Consider the following 18,925-nt stretch of genomic DNA (forward strand, 5'->3'; position numbering starts at 1 on the left):
CTGGTATTGATGCATCCCCAGACGGATTCACTTTGCTGCTCTCCCTAGGAGAAAATCTGCTCCAACCTACCATCGGAACAGAACCCCTCACGCCAGTCACAACAGGTGTCTTCGCCCTTATGAGGGTCTCTTCCTCTCTCGGTCATAGGGTACCACTGAAGCTGACCCCTCGCTTCACCAGACGACATTTACCGCTGTATTCAGACTACATCTGATCGCCCTGTGGTAGCCCTGGCAGGCATAATTTGTCCCACAAAGTGTCATGTGAAGAGTTCTTTTACCATTGAACTTGTTCAGAATATCTCGCCTCCCAAAGGGGCCCAATCCTCCATCCTTTTAGATACAGGGATTCCCTCTCCTTGTTTAAAGGCTATTTGGTAGCCATTTCATGGTATAAAAGGAAGGCAGGACATCCTTTTTGTTAGCCTTTCAGACCCATTGATACGATTCTTTCCCTAGGATGATAAGGATCTACGGCCTCCTGTGACACCACCCAACCCAGCCTGGCATGTGAGCCGCCTTCTCACATTTGCCCAAGTCACCATTCCAAGCTCTTTCTTTGGCAGATGTGCCTTGCCTGTCTTGGATAACAGCCTTCCTTGTCACTACCACCCCCACGCAACAAACCTGCGAACTGAACCATACCTGCGTTTCCAGGTAGATAAGGTCATACTTCGTACTGGTATCATGTCCCTGTACCAATATCTCATTCTTGCCAAATATCGCCTCAAGATTGCACATACCACAGGAAATGGTGTTACTGGCCCTTTTTCAACAATTCATCTTCATCTCGGCAACTATCCTTTCACCTCTCAGATATTTGGAGAACCCTAGTCTGTTACACACACAGGACATCTAGGCACATAAGGTCTCTAAGATTCCTTGTCAAGTTTCAGAAGGATGCCAGTGGCCTTCCATGGTCTCCCTAGCGATTATCCTCTTGGATTGTGTCCACCATCCATTTGGCCTGTCAGCTAGCATGTTCTGCAGATGTAGGTCCACTCCACAAGGGCTGTGGCTGATTCTCAGGCTTTCCTGAGGGGCTTATCCTTAGAAGGGGCCGCTGGGCGACTGCCTGGCCTACCCTTCTCACCTTGCTACATATTACAGAGTGAATGCACTCTCCAGGAGAGATAGGTCTCTCAGCAGAGCAATCCTCTTCTCTTGGGTGGCATGACTCCCGCCATCCTAGATCAGTAGCTTGCTAGTCTACCATATGTGTGATTTCACAGAGACCACGACGGAGAAGTAAAGGTTGCTTACCTGTAACCATGTTTCTCCGAGTGGTCATCTGTGAAATTCACACATCCCCGCCCATCCTCCCCGCTATCTTGTCATGCCTTAGTTTCTCTTGCTGCCGTCATGCGGCGGACATGGGGAACTAAGGCGGTAGCCCCTCCCACTGGCTATATACCTTCATGGGGAGTGGGCGGGGCTTCCGCCAAAATGTATCTTAGAGCTCTAGAAGATTCCGAACTGACTGCGCAGGCGCAGAGAAATACCATATGTGTGAATTTCACAGATGACCACTCGGAGAAACATGGTTACAGGTAAGCAACCTTTACTTCTCACATTTTAGATTCATTAAAACTTTTCTCACAACTGTTTCATGGTATAATAAGTTGTGTGATCAAATTTAATCAATAGAACTGAGTTAAAAGTGCCATTTTATTTTACTTGTAGATTCTGGAGCAGAGCTTTTAAACCAGGGTTGTCAAACTCATTTTCATTGAGAGCCACATCGGCCTTATGATTATCTTCAAAGGGCCAGTGAATCCACGGATGCAAAATCCATGGATATACAGGGCTAACGATAATGTTTTTGCATAGTGATCAGTGTTATTTAGTTTTTATAAATTTGGATCCCAAAACATTATAGAACAACAACTCCCATCACTTCTTATCTGCCGTGTGGACTGGGGATGATGGGAATGGCAAATCCAACAGCACATGTTCTGAGGCTGGGGAAAGGTTAAAGGACATTTTAACATCAGACATCATATCTGCAAGCTTTGTATCTAAATTCAAACTCCACTATCCTGACAAAACAACCTCCTGCCTTCCAGATGTTACTGTATCCCAACTCCCATTCACTCTAATCATTATGCCTAATGATAAACACAGGAGTTGTAGTCCAGCATTTGAAGAGTCACATAAAATGACATCAAAGGCCTTGAGTATAACACATATGTGCTAGACTGTCTGAAAAGGCAGCTGTGTTAAAAGAAAATCAGAATAATCTAATTTGATTAAACATTAAGAGTCTGAGACCAAATGCAGTTTCTCTATGAAATGCTATGCCAAATCAGCTAAGAAAGGTTTTGCGTGTCTCAGCTGTCACTGGAGCATCATTTGATAACACATTAAAATTGTTAACTTTTTTTTTCTAGACTGTACAACCAGATAGCTGCATTTCTGTTAAACCAGAGGATCTTGTTCTCATACCTGGGGAAGAAAAAGAAGTGACAGTTGAGTTTTCTCCAAAGGACTACAAAAGTGCAGAAAGGTACTATCACCTAATTCCCAGTAATCCAGCAGAGATTCTCTTTATGAGCATATCTAAGTTTAAACTCTTGTTTCTTTAGTGTTGTGGAAATATTGGTGTTGCCATCTGGGCCAGAGTACAAAGTGACAGTCAAAGGTGACGTGACCATGCCAGAAAGAAAGGCTTTGGTGCAGAAATGCCCCACTACAGAAGTGACCCCCATTCTCGCCAACAAGGAACTTCTAGCGTGGGGAGGTGTTCATCTTGGAAGAACAGTGTAAGTGACATTTTGAGCAACATATTATTGTTACTGCTATAACAACCTGAAACAAGGATTCATTTAGCTGACATGCTGTCTTGAAAAACCTAAATGTTGTACTGCAAAAGATACCTCAAGGACATTACTATACTTTGGTTTTGTTTTGGTTTTTTTAACAGTTGATTATGCACAGGCTTTATTAAAGGTATCTGCCACTGTGATTCTAATCCCCCTCTAGCAGTGGTTCTTAACCTGTGGGTCTCCAGATGTTTTGGTCTTCACTCCCAGAAATCCTAACAGCTGGTAAACTGGCTAAGATTTCTGGGAATTGTAGGCCAAAACACCTGGGGACCCACAGTTTAAGAACCACTGCACTGTGTATTGTACCATATGAAACCTATAAAAATCTTTTTTGGGGTTCATTCCTTTTTTTAATAAAAGGTTTATTTACTTATTTCAAAACATTGAATATGCTTTGGGTCCTTTGCATGAACTAGATAAGGTTTTGTTCACACATTTCCTGACTTGTCTGTAGTTCATAATTGTCCATTCCTAAAAAAAATCAGAACCAAACCCATACAAAGAGTAATAGGAAATACTTTACAAAGAGCTACTATGTTTTTTAATAGTAACTTTTAATTTAAATTATGGAAAGAAGTATAAGAAAAGGAAAAGAGAATGAGTATGCTCTATGAACGTGACTGTTCCTTCAGAACAATCCACTTGAAGCAGTCAGTGTGATACATCTAACGGATGGAATGCTGCTCTGTGTAGAAGTTGCCAAAGTATCTATTCTCAGGCAAAGATGCATAAAATCAATAGCAAATGTAGTTGTTGGCAATACACAGATAAGATGCATTTAACTGGACCACTGCACTTTCCATTGACCCAGATAGCCCCAGGAACATGGAAAGTTTAGGGAATTAATTTCATGAGATGAAGGAGAGATGTTCCTCAAAATCTGGTCAGTGAAATAAAGTTCGCCTCAAGCAGGAGCGTGAAATAACATTAATTTTTCAACATGTAATATAGTTACAGTATGCTTGGCCTTGAAGCAGGCAAACTTATGAATAAATGGTTGAAATATTAAATCCTATGATTTAAACACATTTTGCTGTTGAAAATGTGTTAAATTATAATAACTAGAGTTTAAAAGGCTAGTGGTGATTCAAAATAAAATACTCATACTGTAGTTCTTTAGTATTTTTAGACATATTCCTGGAAAATATGCAACTGTTTTATCCCTGCTTCCTAAATGGAAGCCAATTACTACATAATGTTAAACACTCTTGCAATTTTCAGTCAACAGAAATTGGTTCTAAGAAATGACTCTTCATCTATTACTCAGCAGTTACAATTGCTGATAAGGGGTCAAGATCAAGACTGTTTTCACGTGAGTAATGCAGTGCGTTTTAAGAAATTGTAACATAGTCAGATATGGACTGTTGGTACAGTAGAATCTCTCTTATCCAACCTTCACTTATCCAACATCCTGTATTATCCAACACTGTCTGTCCTTTAGTAGTTAGCGTTTTTGTAGTCAAACGTTTTCAATAAATCGTGATGTTTTGGTGCTAAATTCATAAATATGGTAATTACTACATAATGTTACTATGTATTGAACTGCTTTTTCTGTTGATTTGTTGTAAAACATGCTGTTTTGGTGCTTAATTTGTAAAATCATAACGTAATTTGATGTTTAATAGGCTTTTCCTTCATCCCTCCTTATTATCCAACATTTTCACTTATCCAACGTTCTGCCGGCCCGTTTATGTTGGATAAGTGAGACTCTACTGTATGTTCGAGATTCTGGCTACTTTTTATGTGAAACTTCAAATGTAGCTGGAGTCTTCTGAGACTTCGGTTCCATGGTAGTTGTGTGTCTTCAAGTCATTTATGATTTATGACTGGAACTAAGGCACAGGGTTATCTTGGCAAGATTAGTTCAGAAAGGATTTGCCATTCATTGCCTTCTTATGAGGCAAAGGGACTATGATGTGCCCAAAGTCACCCAGTGGATGTCTATGGTTAAGCAAGAATTTAAACCCTATCCCTCAGTCATAGTCCAGTGCTCAAGCCACAACTCCACACTGGTTCATATACATAAGTTCCTAGAAATAAGTCTTTTTGATCTCTAGAACTTCATTTACACCCTAACTCTGACTTTAATTCAATTTTCAACTAGAACTCAGTAAGCCAGTGTTCCTTTGGCTGATGCTAATAATCTAAATGAGAATGTTAGTTTTGTTTACTGGTTCTAAACATTTCTGTCACAGTCTCTACCTTTCAAACTGCAGTGTTTCTGTTGAATTACATTCATTCAGTTTTCCAACCTAGATATTTCATACATGATATACTTGGGTACAAACAGGATGAGGGGGGCACAGATACTCTTATTGACCTTATTTTTCTTGTATTTTTCTTGTATTTTTGTACTTAAAATACTGTGAGGTTGAATCACAGATGTCTTAAAACCTCCATGAGTTTATAAATTGAATCTTGTGATTTGCCTTGCTGTACCTTGGAGGCCTTTTTTCCCCCTAAAACCAAGGAAAAAATATGATAGCTTGAACAGTTTTAGGAACTGGCAGATCAACTCACTAAATTTTACTCTGCTTTTTTCCCTTATATACTCATAGTTGAAACTTGAAGAACGTATTTATAAAAGCTGCGAAATCAAGATACTCCCAAAACATGATTATAATGTCTGTCTAATCTTTACACCATCTCGATTAGCTTGCATGTGTGCAAAGATTGAAATGAAACAGCTTGGCCTTCCATTTCATCCAGGAATCAAATTTACTGTAAGTTGTCTCTTTAGGCTGATCAAATGTGCAGTTTTACAGAATATTTTGTGAAATGTATTTGGTGGGAAACCTTTTTCAGCTTGAGGGATGGATTCAGTTTTAAAGTAGTTTTGAGTGCTGGATCAATGAATTTTGGTGGCTGCTGTCAACAAACAGTCAGATTTGTATTGTCTTTTAGATAAACTGGTCCCAGGTAATATAGTTATGTGGATTTACCTTTTTTGAAACAAAAAAGGTGACCTAACAAATTAAATTAAATTAGAGACTAGGGGAGAATTGGATGTTCGTGATGTTCTTTGGAAAACAGTTTTAATATAGGTTCCTCTGCTTTTATTCTATATTGTTCTTGGGAAAAGGAAATATGTGAATCAGGTTCTATAATTCCTGTGATTTCTTTTCAGATACCACTGTATGGATATGGAGGGAAAAGCAATGTGAGATTAGAAGATGTTAAAAAATATGGCAACAGATACATATTGGGACTGCAAGAACTGTCACCTGGTAAAACATGCCAGACTTCTTTCACTATACAAAACACAGGGCATCGTGCTGCCTATGTGAAAGGACTGTGTTTTAAGAACTTTGGTGAGAGAAATGCTATGGATCCAAAAGTGATGAACATTTTTCCAGACAAGTTTATCCTGAAGGAAGGATTGCAACAGGTAGATGTGGAAAAACATTGTCACATGCTTGCCTTTAAATTGGTGTGAAACAGAGTTATACATGCTCTGTAAAATATGTAAGCTGTTAACTTTTTCAAAATCTGTTGTATAGCTTTGCTCAGCATCTAACAATTTGACTGTATTTCTTCAATTCACTTTTAACCTACAGTAGAGTCTCACTTATCCAACATTTGCTTATCCAACATTCTGGATTATTCAACGCAGTCTGCCTTTTGCCCGGATCCACAGCGGTTTTTCTCTAGGCAGCAAGAATTGAACTTTTTACGGATTTAATTTCCGACAATGTTGCTACTGCAAGTTCATTTTGTGCAATTCTCTTTATTTCTAGTCAATTTTTTAGTAGTCAATGTTTTTGTAGTCAATGTTTTCAATAAATTGTGATGTTTTGGTGCTAAATTCGTAAATACAGTAATTACTACATAACTTTATTGTGTATTGAATTGCTTTTTCTGTCGATTTGTTGTAAAACATGCTGTTTTGGTGCTTAATTTGTAAAATCATAACGTAATTTGCCGTTTAATAGGCTTTTCTTTAATCCCTCCTTATTATCCAACATTTTCACTTCTCTAACATTCTGCCTGCATGTTTATGTTGGATACGTGAGACTCTACTGTATATACAGTGTTCCCTCACTACTTTGTGGTTCACTTTTTGCGGATTCGCTGTTTTGCGGTTTTTCAATAAACTCTTATAAATAAAAGTATTATAAATAATAAAAAATTACAATTTACAGCCTAAGGAAGGGAGGAAGGAGAAGCCAAAGGGAGAGAAAAGGAGCCCAAGTGGCAACGGGAGGAGAAGGAGGCGATTTATCAACACACGATTGGTTGATAAAGACTAAAAATAGTGTATAACTATTAAAATAACATATAAACATTAAAATAAATATGGTGTCACTACTTGACAGATTTTCACTTATTGCGGGTGGTCCTGGAACCTAACCCCAGCGATAAGTGAGGGAACACTGTAAATATCTCTAAAAATGAGGTACATATTAGGATCACAAGTGTATCTATGGATTTTCATTGTTGGTGGTGCTGAAATGATTGTGTGTCTTACAATTGATGGCCTCTTGCAATTGAAGAAGTATGGTATAATTCAAAGATAGCAGCACTTATTGGAGAACAAACTTAACACAAACATATGTCTGTTTCCCCTAGAAAGTTACAGTAACATACACTTCTCCTGAAGAACACAATATATCACCTGTATTGGCTACAATTTGTGTTTTCTATGGGGATGAAATTTCAAGACAGCAATACGTCAGGTAATGGGAAATTGTGTCAGTCATGTTCATTGTTGACCTTTTAATTTAATCATAGGAATCAGAATATGCATGGTGTTGGGAAAACTGATTGGGAGAAAACAGGACATTTGTTAAGCTTTTGTATACAGTTAAATAATAGGGTTTGCTCTAAGATTGTTATTTTTTATCAATGGATACTTTTATAAGAAAGTTACACCAGGGGAGGAGAAGGGCATCAGTGGCTATCTGGTTGTTAGAGAACTGTTGTATGGCAAAGAAGAAGGGGGAAGCTCTTGTACTATAGATTTTCCATAGACTGTTAGGGTGTGAGTTGCCCCTTGTGGGAACAGAATGCTGAACTGTATAGACTATTGATCAGATCATGTACAGTTCTTAAATACTAATAGAAAACTAAATTTTGTGTACATAGTTAATTTGTCTAGTGTTAACAGAGGAATCCCCCAATTCAAGGGTGTATAAATTTTAAAATACAACATTGTTTGTTGTGATTCTTCTAGTATGTTGTTGAGCTGATATATTCAGATCATTGACATGTTGTTTACACTGATATGAACAGTTATTTTATATGGGTAAATTATTCTGGTGCATGATCTATAACAGGGTTTCTCAGCTAGGGTTTTATGGAGCCTTAAAGTTCTGCAAGAGGTTATTAACAGGTCAGTGTGAAAGGATGTTTGGAAAACTCCCCACAATATTTGACTTGTAGATCTAATAACTCTAATGCAAGAGTTCCCAGAGACGTGAAACTTATTTCAAGGATTCCTCAAGGATAAAAAGGTTGACAAAAGATTGCCTACAAAGATATTGAAAATATCTATAATTAGCTCTCTAATACTGCATTTGAAGTATTAGATGGTTCCTAATTTAAAAATAGAAGCTCTGAAGCCTGCATAATCATGAGCTGTGAAAAAAGTTGCATTCTTAGTCGAACTGAAGTCATGTAGTGGCCACATGCTCTTTCTCCCTTCCTGAAATTTCCTGCATGTGCAGGTGATTCAGAAGTAGTTGGGTGTTTTCCAGGAGGCCATTAAAGTCAGATTCTTCCCACTGAGAATCTTTTGTATACCCACAGAGCAAGAAACACACAGATATTTCACCTGCATGCTGGACATCTGAGTTAAAAGTGGAGATAGCATTTGTGAAGGGAAGAATGAGAAAACGACTTTCTCCCTTGTTGCATCAAGTAATGTCAGATTGAAGTTTACTAAATAGCTAGCATTACACTTTGATAATGGGGGATGGCTTGATTAGCAAAATGCTCTTAAGTAACTGGATTCACTAAAACACATGTTGTTTACTGAAAATTCGAGCATCTTTATGGAATTTTTCATAAGATTAATGAAACCTTAAAATCTACTTCTTAAAATTGTCTGCTCAGTTCTATACAGCATGGTGTAGCACAGGTGCAAAAAATACTCCCTGCCAATAATCCAGCCATAAATGTGAAGTTTGATGAAGAATTCCCTGGGCAAGAGCTGGTGACAGAAGGTACGTTTACTTACGTGAATAAAGGTTTTTCAATAATTTATACATCTGATTTGTGCAAGTTTGAGATATGGCAGTTCAAATTTCTATATTTATTCTAAGCGATATATTTACCATTCATAAAAACCATAATGTTCTGTTTGTAACCTAATTATAGGTACTACTGCTACTGCAGTTTCTGCCCTATCCAGAACTTTTCTCTTTTCTCCCTTTACATATCACAATTTCACACATGCTAACAAGATTTTTCATTCATTTGAATTTAAACTAAACTTAATGCCATCAGACAGTTGAATTTGATCTAATTTCCAATTGTATTTTTTGACATTTCTTTTCTGTAAGCTTCAACATTTATATAAAATCAACTGATGTTAACAATAGATAGTGTGTGTGTAAATTGCTCCATAGATTAACTTTGATAAGGCCACCAGTGAGCTTTTTAAAAAGTCAGTTATATTTAAAACTACCGAGCAGTTATTCCCTTAGCCTATGGAGAATTTAAAAAGAACTGTAATTGCTATGATGGGTGTTAATGGTAGTATTTCCTTGCATCAGAAATTCAAACAGTTGTTAAGAGTACTGTCAAGACAGGATGAGAGCTGGTTTTAAATTGCATAAAAGTAAAAGTAATTCTCTACACATGCGTGGTGCATTAAGATAATAAATTTTAACATTACTGTCAAACTTTGAATGAAACAATGCATATTAAGTTTTCAAATAAAACTGGAATTTATATACAGTTGTCAAATGTTTGTGAAGCAGTGATACGATCATTGGCACACACTTTTGCAAATACTGAGTTCCACTCCTAGAAGTGTGTATCTGCCTTAATCATATAATTGTTCTACAGAAATCATTCAGATTTTTGTAACACAATTATAGAGCATCCATGCCCTTTGTATTGCCAATACCTGAGTCACTTCAGTGGGATATATAGAAGAAAATAAAGTGTTGAGTATATCTGTAATAAATACTCTACTTCTTGCAGCTTTTTCCATGGCCATTTATTGCTGCAAGTCTTAACATAAAGTTGTTATGAAGCCGGCTATAGTTGTGCCTCTTTACTTGTTATATACCTCTAACCTTACCCCTATATCTGGCTCAAAAATGGCCAGTTGTGCCTTCAGAGAATGTGATTCAACATTTGGTTGGATCCTAAGTCTGTTGTGTGCCTGGAAAAACCTGAGAATGCATTCCAGATTGGTGTAATCAAAACTTGCACCAATGTTTCCCCCTGGTGTGTTGTTTTTTTAGGTCTGTTTCTGGTTCAGAAAATTGTATTGGATGGACCACATCAACTCTAGTTTCTTAGATACAGTTATCATGATTTTCTAAGGGTGAGCAGATGGACTGGAATATGGCATGTGTTTTGTGTCTCAGAAACTAGAGCTGATAGGGGGAAACTGGTGCCATTTTTGGAATCAGCAGGTCAAATATACCCAGAAACAGGTGTAACATTTGAGGCACCAAAATATGTGTTAGCCAGTGTAATCCATGTGATTGCTCATCAATTACAGACCAATGCACAGTGGATATTTCAGTTTGAAATAGCCTTATCTGTCTTGATAATCCAGCTTTAATGTAAATGTCTTCCCCTAGTGTATGATCTTCCACAACATTCAAATGATCTTCAGTGTTTTTTCACCAATATGCGACGGATTACTCTTTCTGTGGTTAATGCCTCCAAAATGAAAGCTTGTGATGTCAAGCCATCTTCAGCACATCCTGCAACACTGGAAAGGTAATGCCTCATTTGATCTTCATATTGCTGTTATATTGGCAAAAAGTTCCTTTATACTGGTGAAGTATTCAGGCAGCAGGGAAGAGGCCAACCAAGAAAGGGTTCATTCCAGTCACTGGCAAGACATCCCATATTCGTTTAGAAAGTTGTTCCTATTGGATTCCTAATTCCTACTCACTGCTTTCCCCTTGTGCCCAGGAATGTACCTCTTTTACATTCCTTTGATTTGTTTTCTTAACTCCTTGTTGCTTTTTCCTCCCATCTTTTCCTCCTTTCCTCTGCCTCTTTCAAAGCATTTCTGACATTTTTCCTTTTCAGTGATCTTTTTGAGCTCTCCCCTTTTCTCAGCTTGGGAATGAATTGAGAAAAGGTTAGGGATCCAATAGGAAATATCCAATAGGAAAATATCAAGTGATCTCTTGGGGTGCCTGGACAGCAATTGGGATTAAAATTTTCTTGGATGCCTCCTTTTTCTTGGCTAGTATACATGGTAGGTTCCCAATGTGTCTATTTCAGTTGATGGTTAAATACAAATTGAAACTCTGAATCTATTATCATAAGGGCCAAGTAATGCTGGAGGAAACGCAGATTTAAGGACATGACTCGGATTTGTTCCATTGTTTGTAGCATTAAACTCCTAACATATAGGCTGTTTATATTACATAATTTTAAATTCTGTTTTCCCTGGTCTTCCTTCCCAGTATGGTATTCATTCACTACTTAAATTGTTTTATAGACTTGATACTCCTGAAAAAAATAGTATGACTTTGGATGTATTGCCTGTTAAAGGACCTCATGGTTGTCCATTGTCTTCAACTGCCCATAATCCAAATGAAAACCAACTTGTTTCTCAGGACACTTGGACTCTTCAGTCTGAATTTATAATTCTAACAGCTCCTTCTCAGAGTAAGTAACTTCAAGCATTTTAGTGCTCGTTGCTTTTGTCCCTTTTGGTTGTTTAAATGAATTCATTAGAATGAGAGAAAACACTATGTAACAAAATTTGAAAAAAGAACTGTTCCTGGCTTGAAACTGTTATTTTCTGTTTAATTGTGCGATTCTTACTTTGAAAGTAGTTGTTATACTCCAGAAACTTCATTTTTGCGGCTGCCACAAACTATGTTGAATTGATTGAGACTCTATGAGATATTCATTGAAAAACTATAGCAAAACGTTCTGCTGGCTGTCTTGCAAAAACAAAGTAATTAAGAAATGACATTTATAACCCAGGAACAAAAATTGTGTTGCATAGTGTAATTGATTGTAGATTCAGTTCTTTTGAAAATGAATCATGATGCATACATTGTGGAATTAAGTGATTTTTCAGTAGTAGGAATGGTTTCAGAATTTTACGCCTGGATGTTTGTTGTTAAATTTAGGATTTTACATTGTCAGGTGTGTTCCTGACAGTCTGATGATCCTGTATTACTTTTTCTTTTCACAAGAAATAGAAACTGTGTATGGTAGTGGCATGTGTTTATTTATTCCCTGTAGCAGGAACCCTTATTTGCACATGGAAGTTAACCAGTTTTCTTATACCCATATTACTCGAGTATAATGTGCTACTGAATGTAATGTACACCTGAAATTTGAAGGTGCACATTAGGCTTGTGCACAGATTGGTCGGTTCCTTTCAGCTAATCCAACATGTTTGGCTTGTTTGGATGGCCGTAATGGTAAGGGTTCAGCCGCCATGTTTTTTTTTCGCCCAAAACGGCCCATGTGGCTCCCGGACATGGCTTCTTCCCTTCTATTTGGGAGCACACTGTGCATGCTTCCTTAACCCCATTCCTCAAACCCATGCTCCCTCGAATGGAGGAAAGAAATGGAGCCCAGGAAGCCTACGTTCTTAGCCTTGTTGCTCAAACCCAGACTCCCTTGAAAGGAAGAAAGGATCCCAGGAACAGAAAGGGGAGCCTCATAACTTCCCCATTCCCACCAATGGGCCGGATCTTCCTGAATCTTTCGATTGCCTAGCCAAAAGCAGATTTTCCCATTAGCCGTTTCGGGAGGCTCCCGGAAAATGGATCTGGGTACCCAACAAAATTAAGATACCAAATTGCACAAGTCTAGTGCACATTGCAAAATATGAATTTTCCCTCAAATATAATGCATCCAACAGTGCAGGACTAGTATGTTAGGGAAGTAGGCAGCATGAATGAGGCTAATTGCAAAGCCATGTCCCTCCGTCAGGCTAAGGCCAGTGAACTTGTCAGCCTCGTATGATTCCCAACAGGCCTCATTCTTAAGACCCTCAAAACCAAGGGGAAGTTCTTGTGAATGGGTGGGATGGGAAACCCCATGAGACTGAGCCTGGGTGGAGGCAAGAGAGCCCAAGGGCTGCCCAGGAGGCAGGATCTGTAACTCAGTGGCAGGAACAACTAGGTCTCCATTTGGGGGCTTCTCCAGGCACCACAGAGCCCTGAGGCTGTTGCCATCACCGGGAACAGCCTCTTTGCCTTCTTGTCCAACCTCCAGGGGTCTCTGTACCTCTGGGCCTTTTCACACGAGTGAGTTTCTGTGCACGGATAACAAGCCATCCAATCTAATGCGCATTTCAATTTTGGCAATGTAATTTAGCCGAAAAAGATGAGCATCACTCAAATAAATATGGTATGTTTAGTAGATGTAGTTGCTAATATTATGCATAAAATACTAATGTCTTTAATGCAAATATTGTAAGAAATAACTGAGAATTTATTCAATTCCTATTTTCAAAGATGGAACAACAGTTACTAAATATGCACAAATAATTAACAACTCAAGCAGACCACTGAAATTTGAGCTGTCATGGCCTGCTCACTGCCTTACTGTAACACCTCAACATGGAAATATTGAACCAAGGTAAGTACATCTGTTATTCATTAACTTATAAAACATTGTTTGATAGATGTCCCACCTGGCAACAAATCCTATTGAACTCAATTAGACTTAATTCTGAATACATAGATAGGACCAAATTTTAAATCATATAATTTCATGATATTATGAGAGTTGTCTATGTAGCATAGGAATACTTTTTGGTTGCTAAAAACTTTAGTTATCGCCATGATTGCAAGAATATTTAGACTGCCCATAGCAATTGTGTAGCTTCTGAGTAGCATAAAAATTAAATGTATTTGTTTATTATTTATTTAACATCATCCAAGAAGTTTTATTTTAGACATGATGTCAGTATTTACAGCACAGATGGATACTATTTTTTCTGTTGTAAAAGATACTATAGTCGTATGATAGGCACATCTGCACATATAGTCTGTCAAAAAAAAATCACATATAGCAGGGAGAGAAAGTGACATTCAACCTGATGCTTGAATTTTGATAATATTATATACCAGATGTAAAAAATTAAGTGCAGTACAAATATATGAGAGCTGCATTCATCAGTATGTTGACTTGTTATATGTAACCAGTCCTGTGAATGGGTTAGGCTTGAAATTTACTTCTCATGGAATCATAGAATAACAGAGTTGGAAGAGATCGCAGGGGGCACCTAGTCCAACCCCCTGCCATGAAGGAAAAGCACAATCAAAGCACCCCTGACAGATGGCCTCAAATGGCTGACAGATCTCAAATTAATAGTGTGCTAAAATGCCGTATTCTGTGTATTCAGGATCCAGAAATACAGTAAGCAGTTTTGGTAATAGAATTTTAGGAACATTGCTAAACTCTTAGTTTCATTTGCATTTTAAAATGACTGTAGATACAGTAGAGTCTCACTTATCCAACACTCACTTATCCAATGTTCTGGATTATCCAACGCATTTTTGTAGTCAATGTTTTCAATACATCGTGATATTTTGGTGCTAAATTCGTAAATACAGTAATTACTACATAGCGTTACTGCGTATTGAACTACTTTTTCTGTCAAATTTGTTGTATAACATTTTTTGTTCCTTAATTTATAAAACCATAACCTAATTTGATGTTTAATAGGCTTTTCCTTAATCCCTCCTTATTATCCAACATATTCGCTTATCCAACGTTTTGCCAGCCCGTTTATATTGGATAAGTGAGACTCTACTGTATAAGTCAGCCTTTCCAAATCTAAATATTGTTTTAACTTGAACTTCCAGAATTCCTAAAGGCTGGTCATGTTGGCTGGGACTGAAGGGAGATGATTCAGATCATCTGGAACATTCCAGAGTAAAAGTGACTGATGTATGCTTGTTTACAGTTGAACTTAATAATGAATTTTATTTATAGAAGCAGCATTTCAATTCACGTGAGTCCAAACCCTTCACTCGCAGAAAATAAATCCATATTCCCATGGAGTGGTCTTATTTATATACACTGTGATGGTGGACAAAAGGTAAGTGTCTTAGATAAATGTATATCTGTGAAAATATTGATTTGAAAATCTAATTCTCTGCTGTAGGTCAGGCATTCAGGCCCTTTAGGGCAGTGCTACTCAAGGGCGGTGGTCCCTATACCTGTGAACCATTTGATACCAGTCCCCTTGTAAATTCAGAGTAAAAACAAAAACAGTTATAACTGATGAACACAAATGTCCACATAGCACAATTATAGCAGTTTGATACCACTTTTAACTCCCATGGTTTTATCCTAAAGTTCAGTTATAGATAGGATGTAGTTTCTCTGTGTTGAGTACACAGGGTATCATTCATAATCAATAATCCATACTCTTTAAGTATAGGTGTATTCACTGAAGTCCATAAACAGAAGTCCATAAAAGTCTAGAATTTTTGTTTTAGTGAGATACTAGGAGTCTCTAGTAGTCACCCTTAAGGATACCTTTAATGTTCTTTGGAAAATAATTTCTTAAGTACAGAATGACCCCTGGGATCACTACCCACGGTTTCACATCTTGGCATCCAAGAAAATCTTTTCTCTAGGAATTTTCTAACTTCTTTAAGGCGATTCTTATATATGCTTCTGCCAGAAGTTGCTGTAGAGTCACTGTGGAGGACTTAAGAAATTCCTGGAGAGTATAGCTCTCTAGAAATTTTTAATTTTTAAGTTCTCCAGGGCGACTCTTTCGTAACTTTAGTAACTTCCAGCCCAAAATTACTCATTTCAATGGGGTTTACCAAGAATCCATGGTTTCTTGTTGCCATGGTAAGTTCAAGAGTGTGCAATATTCCCAATGGATATAAGAGTTATCCTATACCTTATACAATTACAAATCTCAGGATTCCATAGGACAGCATCATGGCAGTTAAATTAGAGTCCAAATGCTATAATTATGTAATGTAGATATACTGTTGCTTCCTGTATTCATATGGAAGAAGAAGAAGTTGTTGTTGTTGTTTTACTTATAGCCCGGTAGCTTACAGCAAGCAACAGTTAAAACAATACAAAAAAAATAGTACATAGGTCAAATTAACATAACTTTAAATAGAACCATTGCAATTACTGATAACATATGCGAATATAACATCAACATCAAAAATAGCTGCTCTTGCTAGAATAAAAGCATTAAAATGTTAAAACCATCGTCTTCAAAAGCCTGCTTCCAAAGCCAAGTTTTAAGTTGCTTTGGTTGAGGTTCTGACTCCGTATTTGTGTGCTAGTCCAGTTTTGCAGAGTCTGGGAGAAAGGCATTTGTAGAGGAAGATAGAAGTTCTGCAAAAGGAAATTTAGATGAGCAGTTGCAAAGTTGTGAGATGAGCCTGCTTCTTATTTCTTGACTCAGTATAAATGTGTTACTACTCAAACCACACACCAGACTTCATTTTTTTAAATTTATTTTTTAGTATCGGTACTCTTAATGAGCACCAGAGGGTGCTGGAGCATTCCCATTTTTTTTAAAAAAAAATCTAATCTTGTTTATGCACCTTCAAATAGTGAGCAGACACTTTCGACAAATTATATTTCTTACACTCATCACTTCAAGAGGACAATTTTTGTCTCCCATGTTTTTTATTTCCTCACATTTTTATGTCAAGTGCCCAGTATATTGCTATTCATTTATATAATGAAGAAGCCCATATTCAGAAACGTACTTCAACAGTTACGAATACTTTTCGGGACAATCCAGTATTGCCACCTGAACTGGGCAATAAATGTAGTCTCTGCCTGTGCAGCATAGGGCCTCTGCTAAGTGTGAAAGTCAGATTTATCTACTAAGAATGTCATTCTATTGATCACTTGTCTGAGGAGGAAGCCAGGCAGCTCTTTCCATATCCAAGGAATGTTTTGACAATATGTAAACATGCTGAAACTGATTGCTCACTCCTTTCCCCATCAACTAATGATGAATCTGACAAGAACACGGTCAGATTTTATGTGGTCAGCTGGAGAATCCACCTGAGGAGCTTTTGTTCTCTAGTGCTGGCATATATGAACCACAAATTGATGTTATATAAAATTTTAAATTCCTTCAGATATATTTACATGTGGATCTAAAACCAAGCAAGAGGTATCAGCACTTTCCCCAGTGATCTTACAAATATACCTCTTTCAGCACATACTCACATCAGGTGCTTCTCTATTCCCACTGCCAGTTCGTAATAGTTTTTCAATCTGGAATCTCCTCACAATTCACAAAATCTAGATATCTTTCTGGTTATTTTTCTTATACACGTATTATCCTTGTTTAGCTTGGCTGTAGAAAGAATAGACATAATAGCTCAGATTCTGCTCCTTAACTGTTTTCTTCCGATATGAGAAGATCCTTGACTCACTGGACAATGAGAGGAGCTAAACCATCGGTGGCTATTTTCTTCTTCACATATGAGAATGGACATTCAAAGTTAGTTTGTAACATCCCATATTAAAAATGTATTTCTCTCCACCTCTTCCTACACCCCTCCTTTAGCTTCTTAGAGTACAGATTCGGGAAGATACTTCAGAAAAGCCATCTGAGAAGGCCTCACCAGTTGCCAGAGTTGGCATTCAGCGACTGGCTGAGCTTCCTGTTATTCACATACAGCCCCTTCAAACACCATCAACAAAACTTGAAGTAAAGAATCGGTCTGTGTGTTTTCCTGAGACATGGTGTGGTAAAACTGCAGGTACTCTCTGACTTTCATGTGATTGGTAAACAAAATATGTAGTAGTGGAAATTGTGTTAATATATTTAGTATGAAAATCAAAATCGCCACATGTATATTACAGTTAAAACAAGAACAATTAACTTTATTTATACCCCGTCTTTCTCCCCATGGGGACTCAAGGCATCTAACAATCCCACACTTTAGCCAAGTTTAAAAAAATGCAATACAAAAGTTAAACAATTAAATAGTACAGTGTGGTCAAACAGATTAAACCATAATAGATACATTTAAAATAGCCTTTCAGACTCACAGAATTGGCAGGATTGTTTGTTTTAAAAAATACCCAGAGCCAATGAAATTATTTATACAAGATGTGGAAACTGTACCACTTGGATTGAGTGGCAGATAACTACATATTATTGTAGGTTGTGAGTACCTGCTCTTGGAGGCTTCCAGGAGCAGCAATTCAGTTTAGAGTAGGAAATATATGTCTGGGAGTAGCCTGGAAGTATACCCCGCCCTGATTCCCTCCAGGGAGATGGGGCGGAGTATAAATAAACATGACGATGATGATGATTGTTGTTGTTGTTATTATTACAAAAAACATCCATGGACACCATAATTATTTTCCCTTTTGTGGAAACTTTTGAGAAGTGGACAATGCTTTTTCCTATTTTATTTTTCTTCCTGCCTATCTTCATAATAGTAGCAAGAATTAAGGTTTGAAATATGACTCTGCACTCCAAGGCAACTCAGAGCCAGAGATTTGGGGCCTAACTGGATTTGTGGAAAACAGGATTGGCTGTTTTGTATAGCAGTTGCCACTTTTTAGAGAGGGAACTTATGAAACATACATGGCCTATGCCTTATTATATGTGTTCTTCCCTACAGAGAAATATCTCGAAATTGAAAATAATGGAGATGAAAATGTAAAATGGTTTTTGTCATCTTTTGCACCACCTTATGTCAAGGTAAGTGGAAAATATAAGATCAAGATGATTTTCAAAGGATCAGGGTGTGTTTTACATTCTTTATCTTAACAGAGTTATCCTGACATCAATATAGTGAGAGTCTTTTTTCTGAAAACCAAGTTTGTTGTTTTGATTAATAGTAGATTTTTTATTTTAGGGTGTAGATGAAAGTGGAGAGGTATTCAGAGTTACATATACTGCTTTCCGATGTTCATCTCTTTCTGGTTCTGTTGAAGCCCACGGAAAAGAAAAAGTAAGTTTAATTCAT

At 37.5% G+C, this 18,925-nt stretch overlaps 1 protein-coding gene and 1 long non-coding RNA gene across 4 annotated transcripts in view; one reads left to right on the forward strand and one right to left on the reverse strand.

Moving 5' to 3' along the window:
* Positions 1-18,925, forward strand: part of cep192 (centrosomal protein 192) — a 59,060-nt gene that overhangs the window by 34,958 nt on the left and 5,177 nt on the right. For all 3 annotated transcript variants that reach the window (XM_008108711.3, XM_008108713.3, XM_008108712.3), the window contains exons 29-42: positions 2,391-2,506; positions 2,586-2,762; positions 4,047-4,137; positions 5,384-5,548; positions 5,953-6,213; positions 7,395-7,501; positions 8,880-8,989; positions 10,586-10,727; positions 11,464-11,633; positions 13,448-13,571; positions 14,934-15,039; positions 17,509-17,704; positions 18,578-18,657; positions 18,815-18,910. In XM_008108711.3, coding sequence (XP_008106918.2) covers positions 2,391-2,506; positions 2,586-2,762; positions 4,047-4,137; positions 5,384-5,548; positions 5,953-6,213; positions 7,395-7,501; positions 8,880-8,989; positions 10,586-10,727; positions 11,464-11,633; positions 13,448-13,571; positions 14,934-15,039; positions 17,509-17,704; positions 18,578-18,657; positions 18,815-18,910 — 1,941 coding nt within the window. The remainder of the gene's footprint in view (positions 1-2,390; positions 2,507-2,585; positions 2,763-4,046; positions 4,138-5,383; positions 5,549-5,952; positions 6,214-7,394; positions 7,502-8,879; positions 8,990-10,585; positions 10,728-11,463; positions 11,634-13,447; positions 13,572-14,933; positions 15,040-17,508; positions 17,705-18,577; positions 18,658-18,814; positions 18,911-18,925) is intronic.
* Positions 15,297-17,513, reverse strand: LOC134298928 (uncharacterized). Its single transcript, XR_010006046.1, has 2 exons — positions 17,166-17,513; positions 15,297-16,313 (listed from the first exon to the last, which is right to left on the reverse strand). It is a non-coding gene; the product is annotated as an uncharacterized LOC134298928 (long non-coding RNA).

The sequence above is a fragment of the Anolis carolinensis genome, chromosome 4, assembly GCF_035594765.1.
Source record: "Anolis carolinensis isolate JA03-04 chromosome 4, rAnoCar3.1.pri, whole genome shotgun sequence".
Classification (NCBI taxonomy): Eukaryota; Metazoa; Chordata; class Lepidosauria; order Squamata; family Dactyloidae; genus Anolis; species Anolis carolinensis.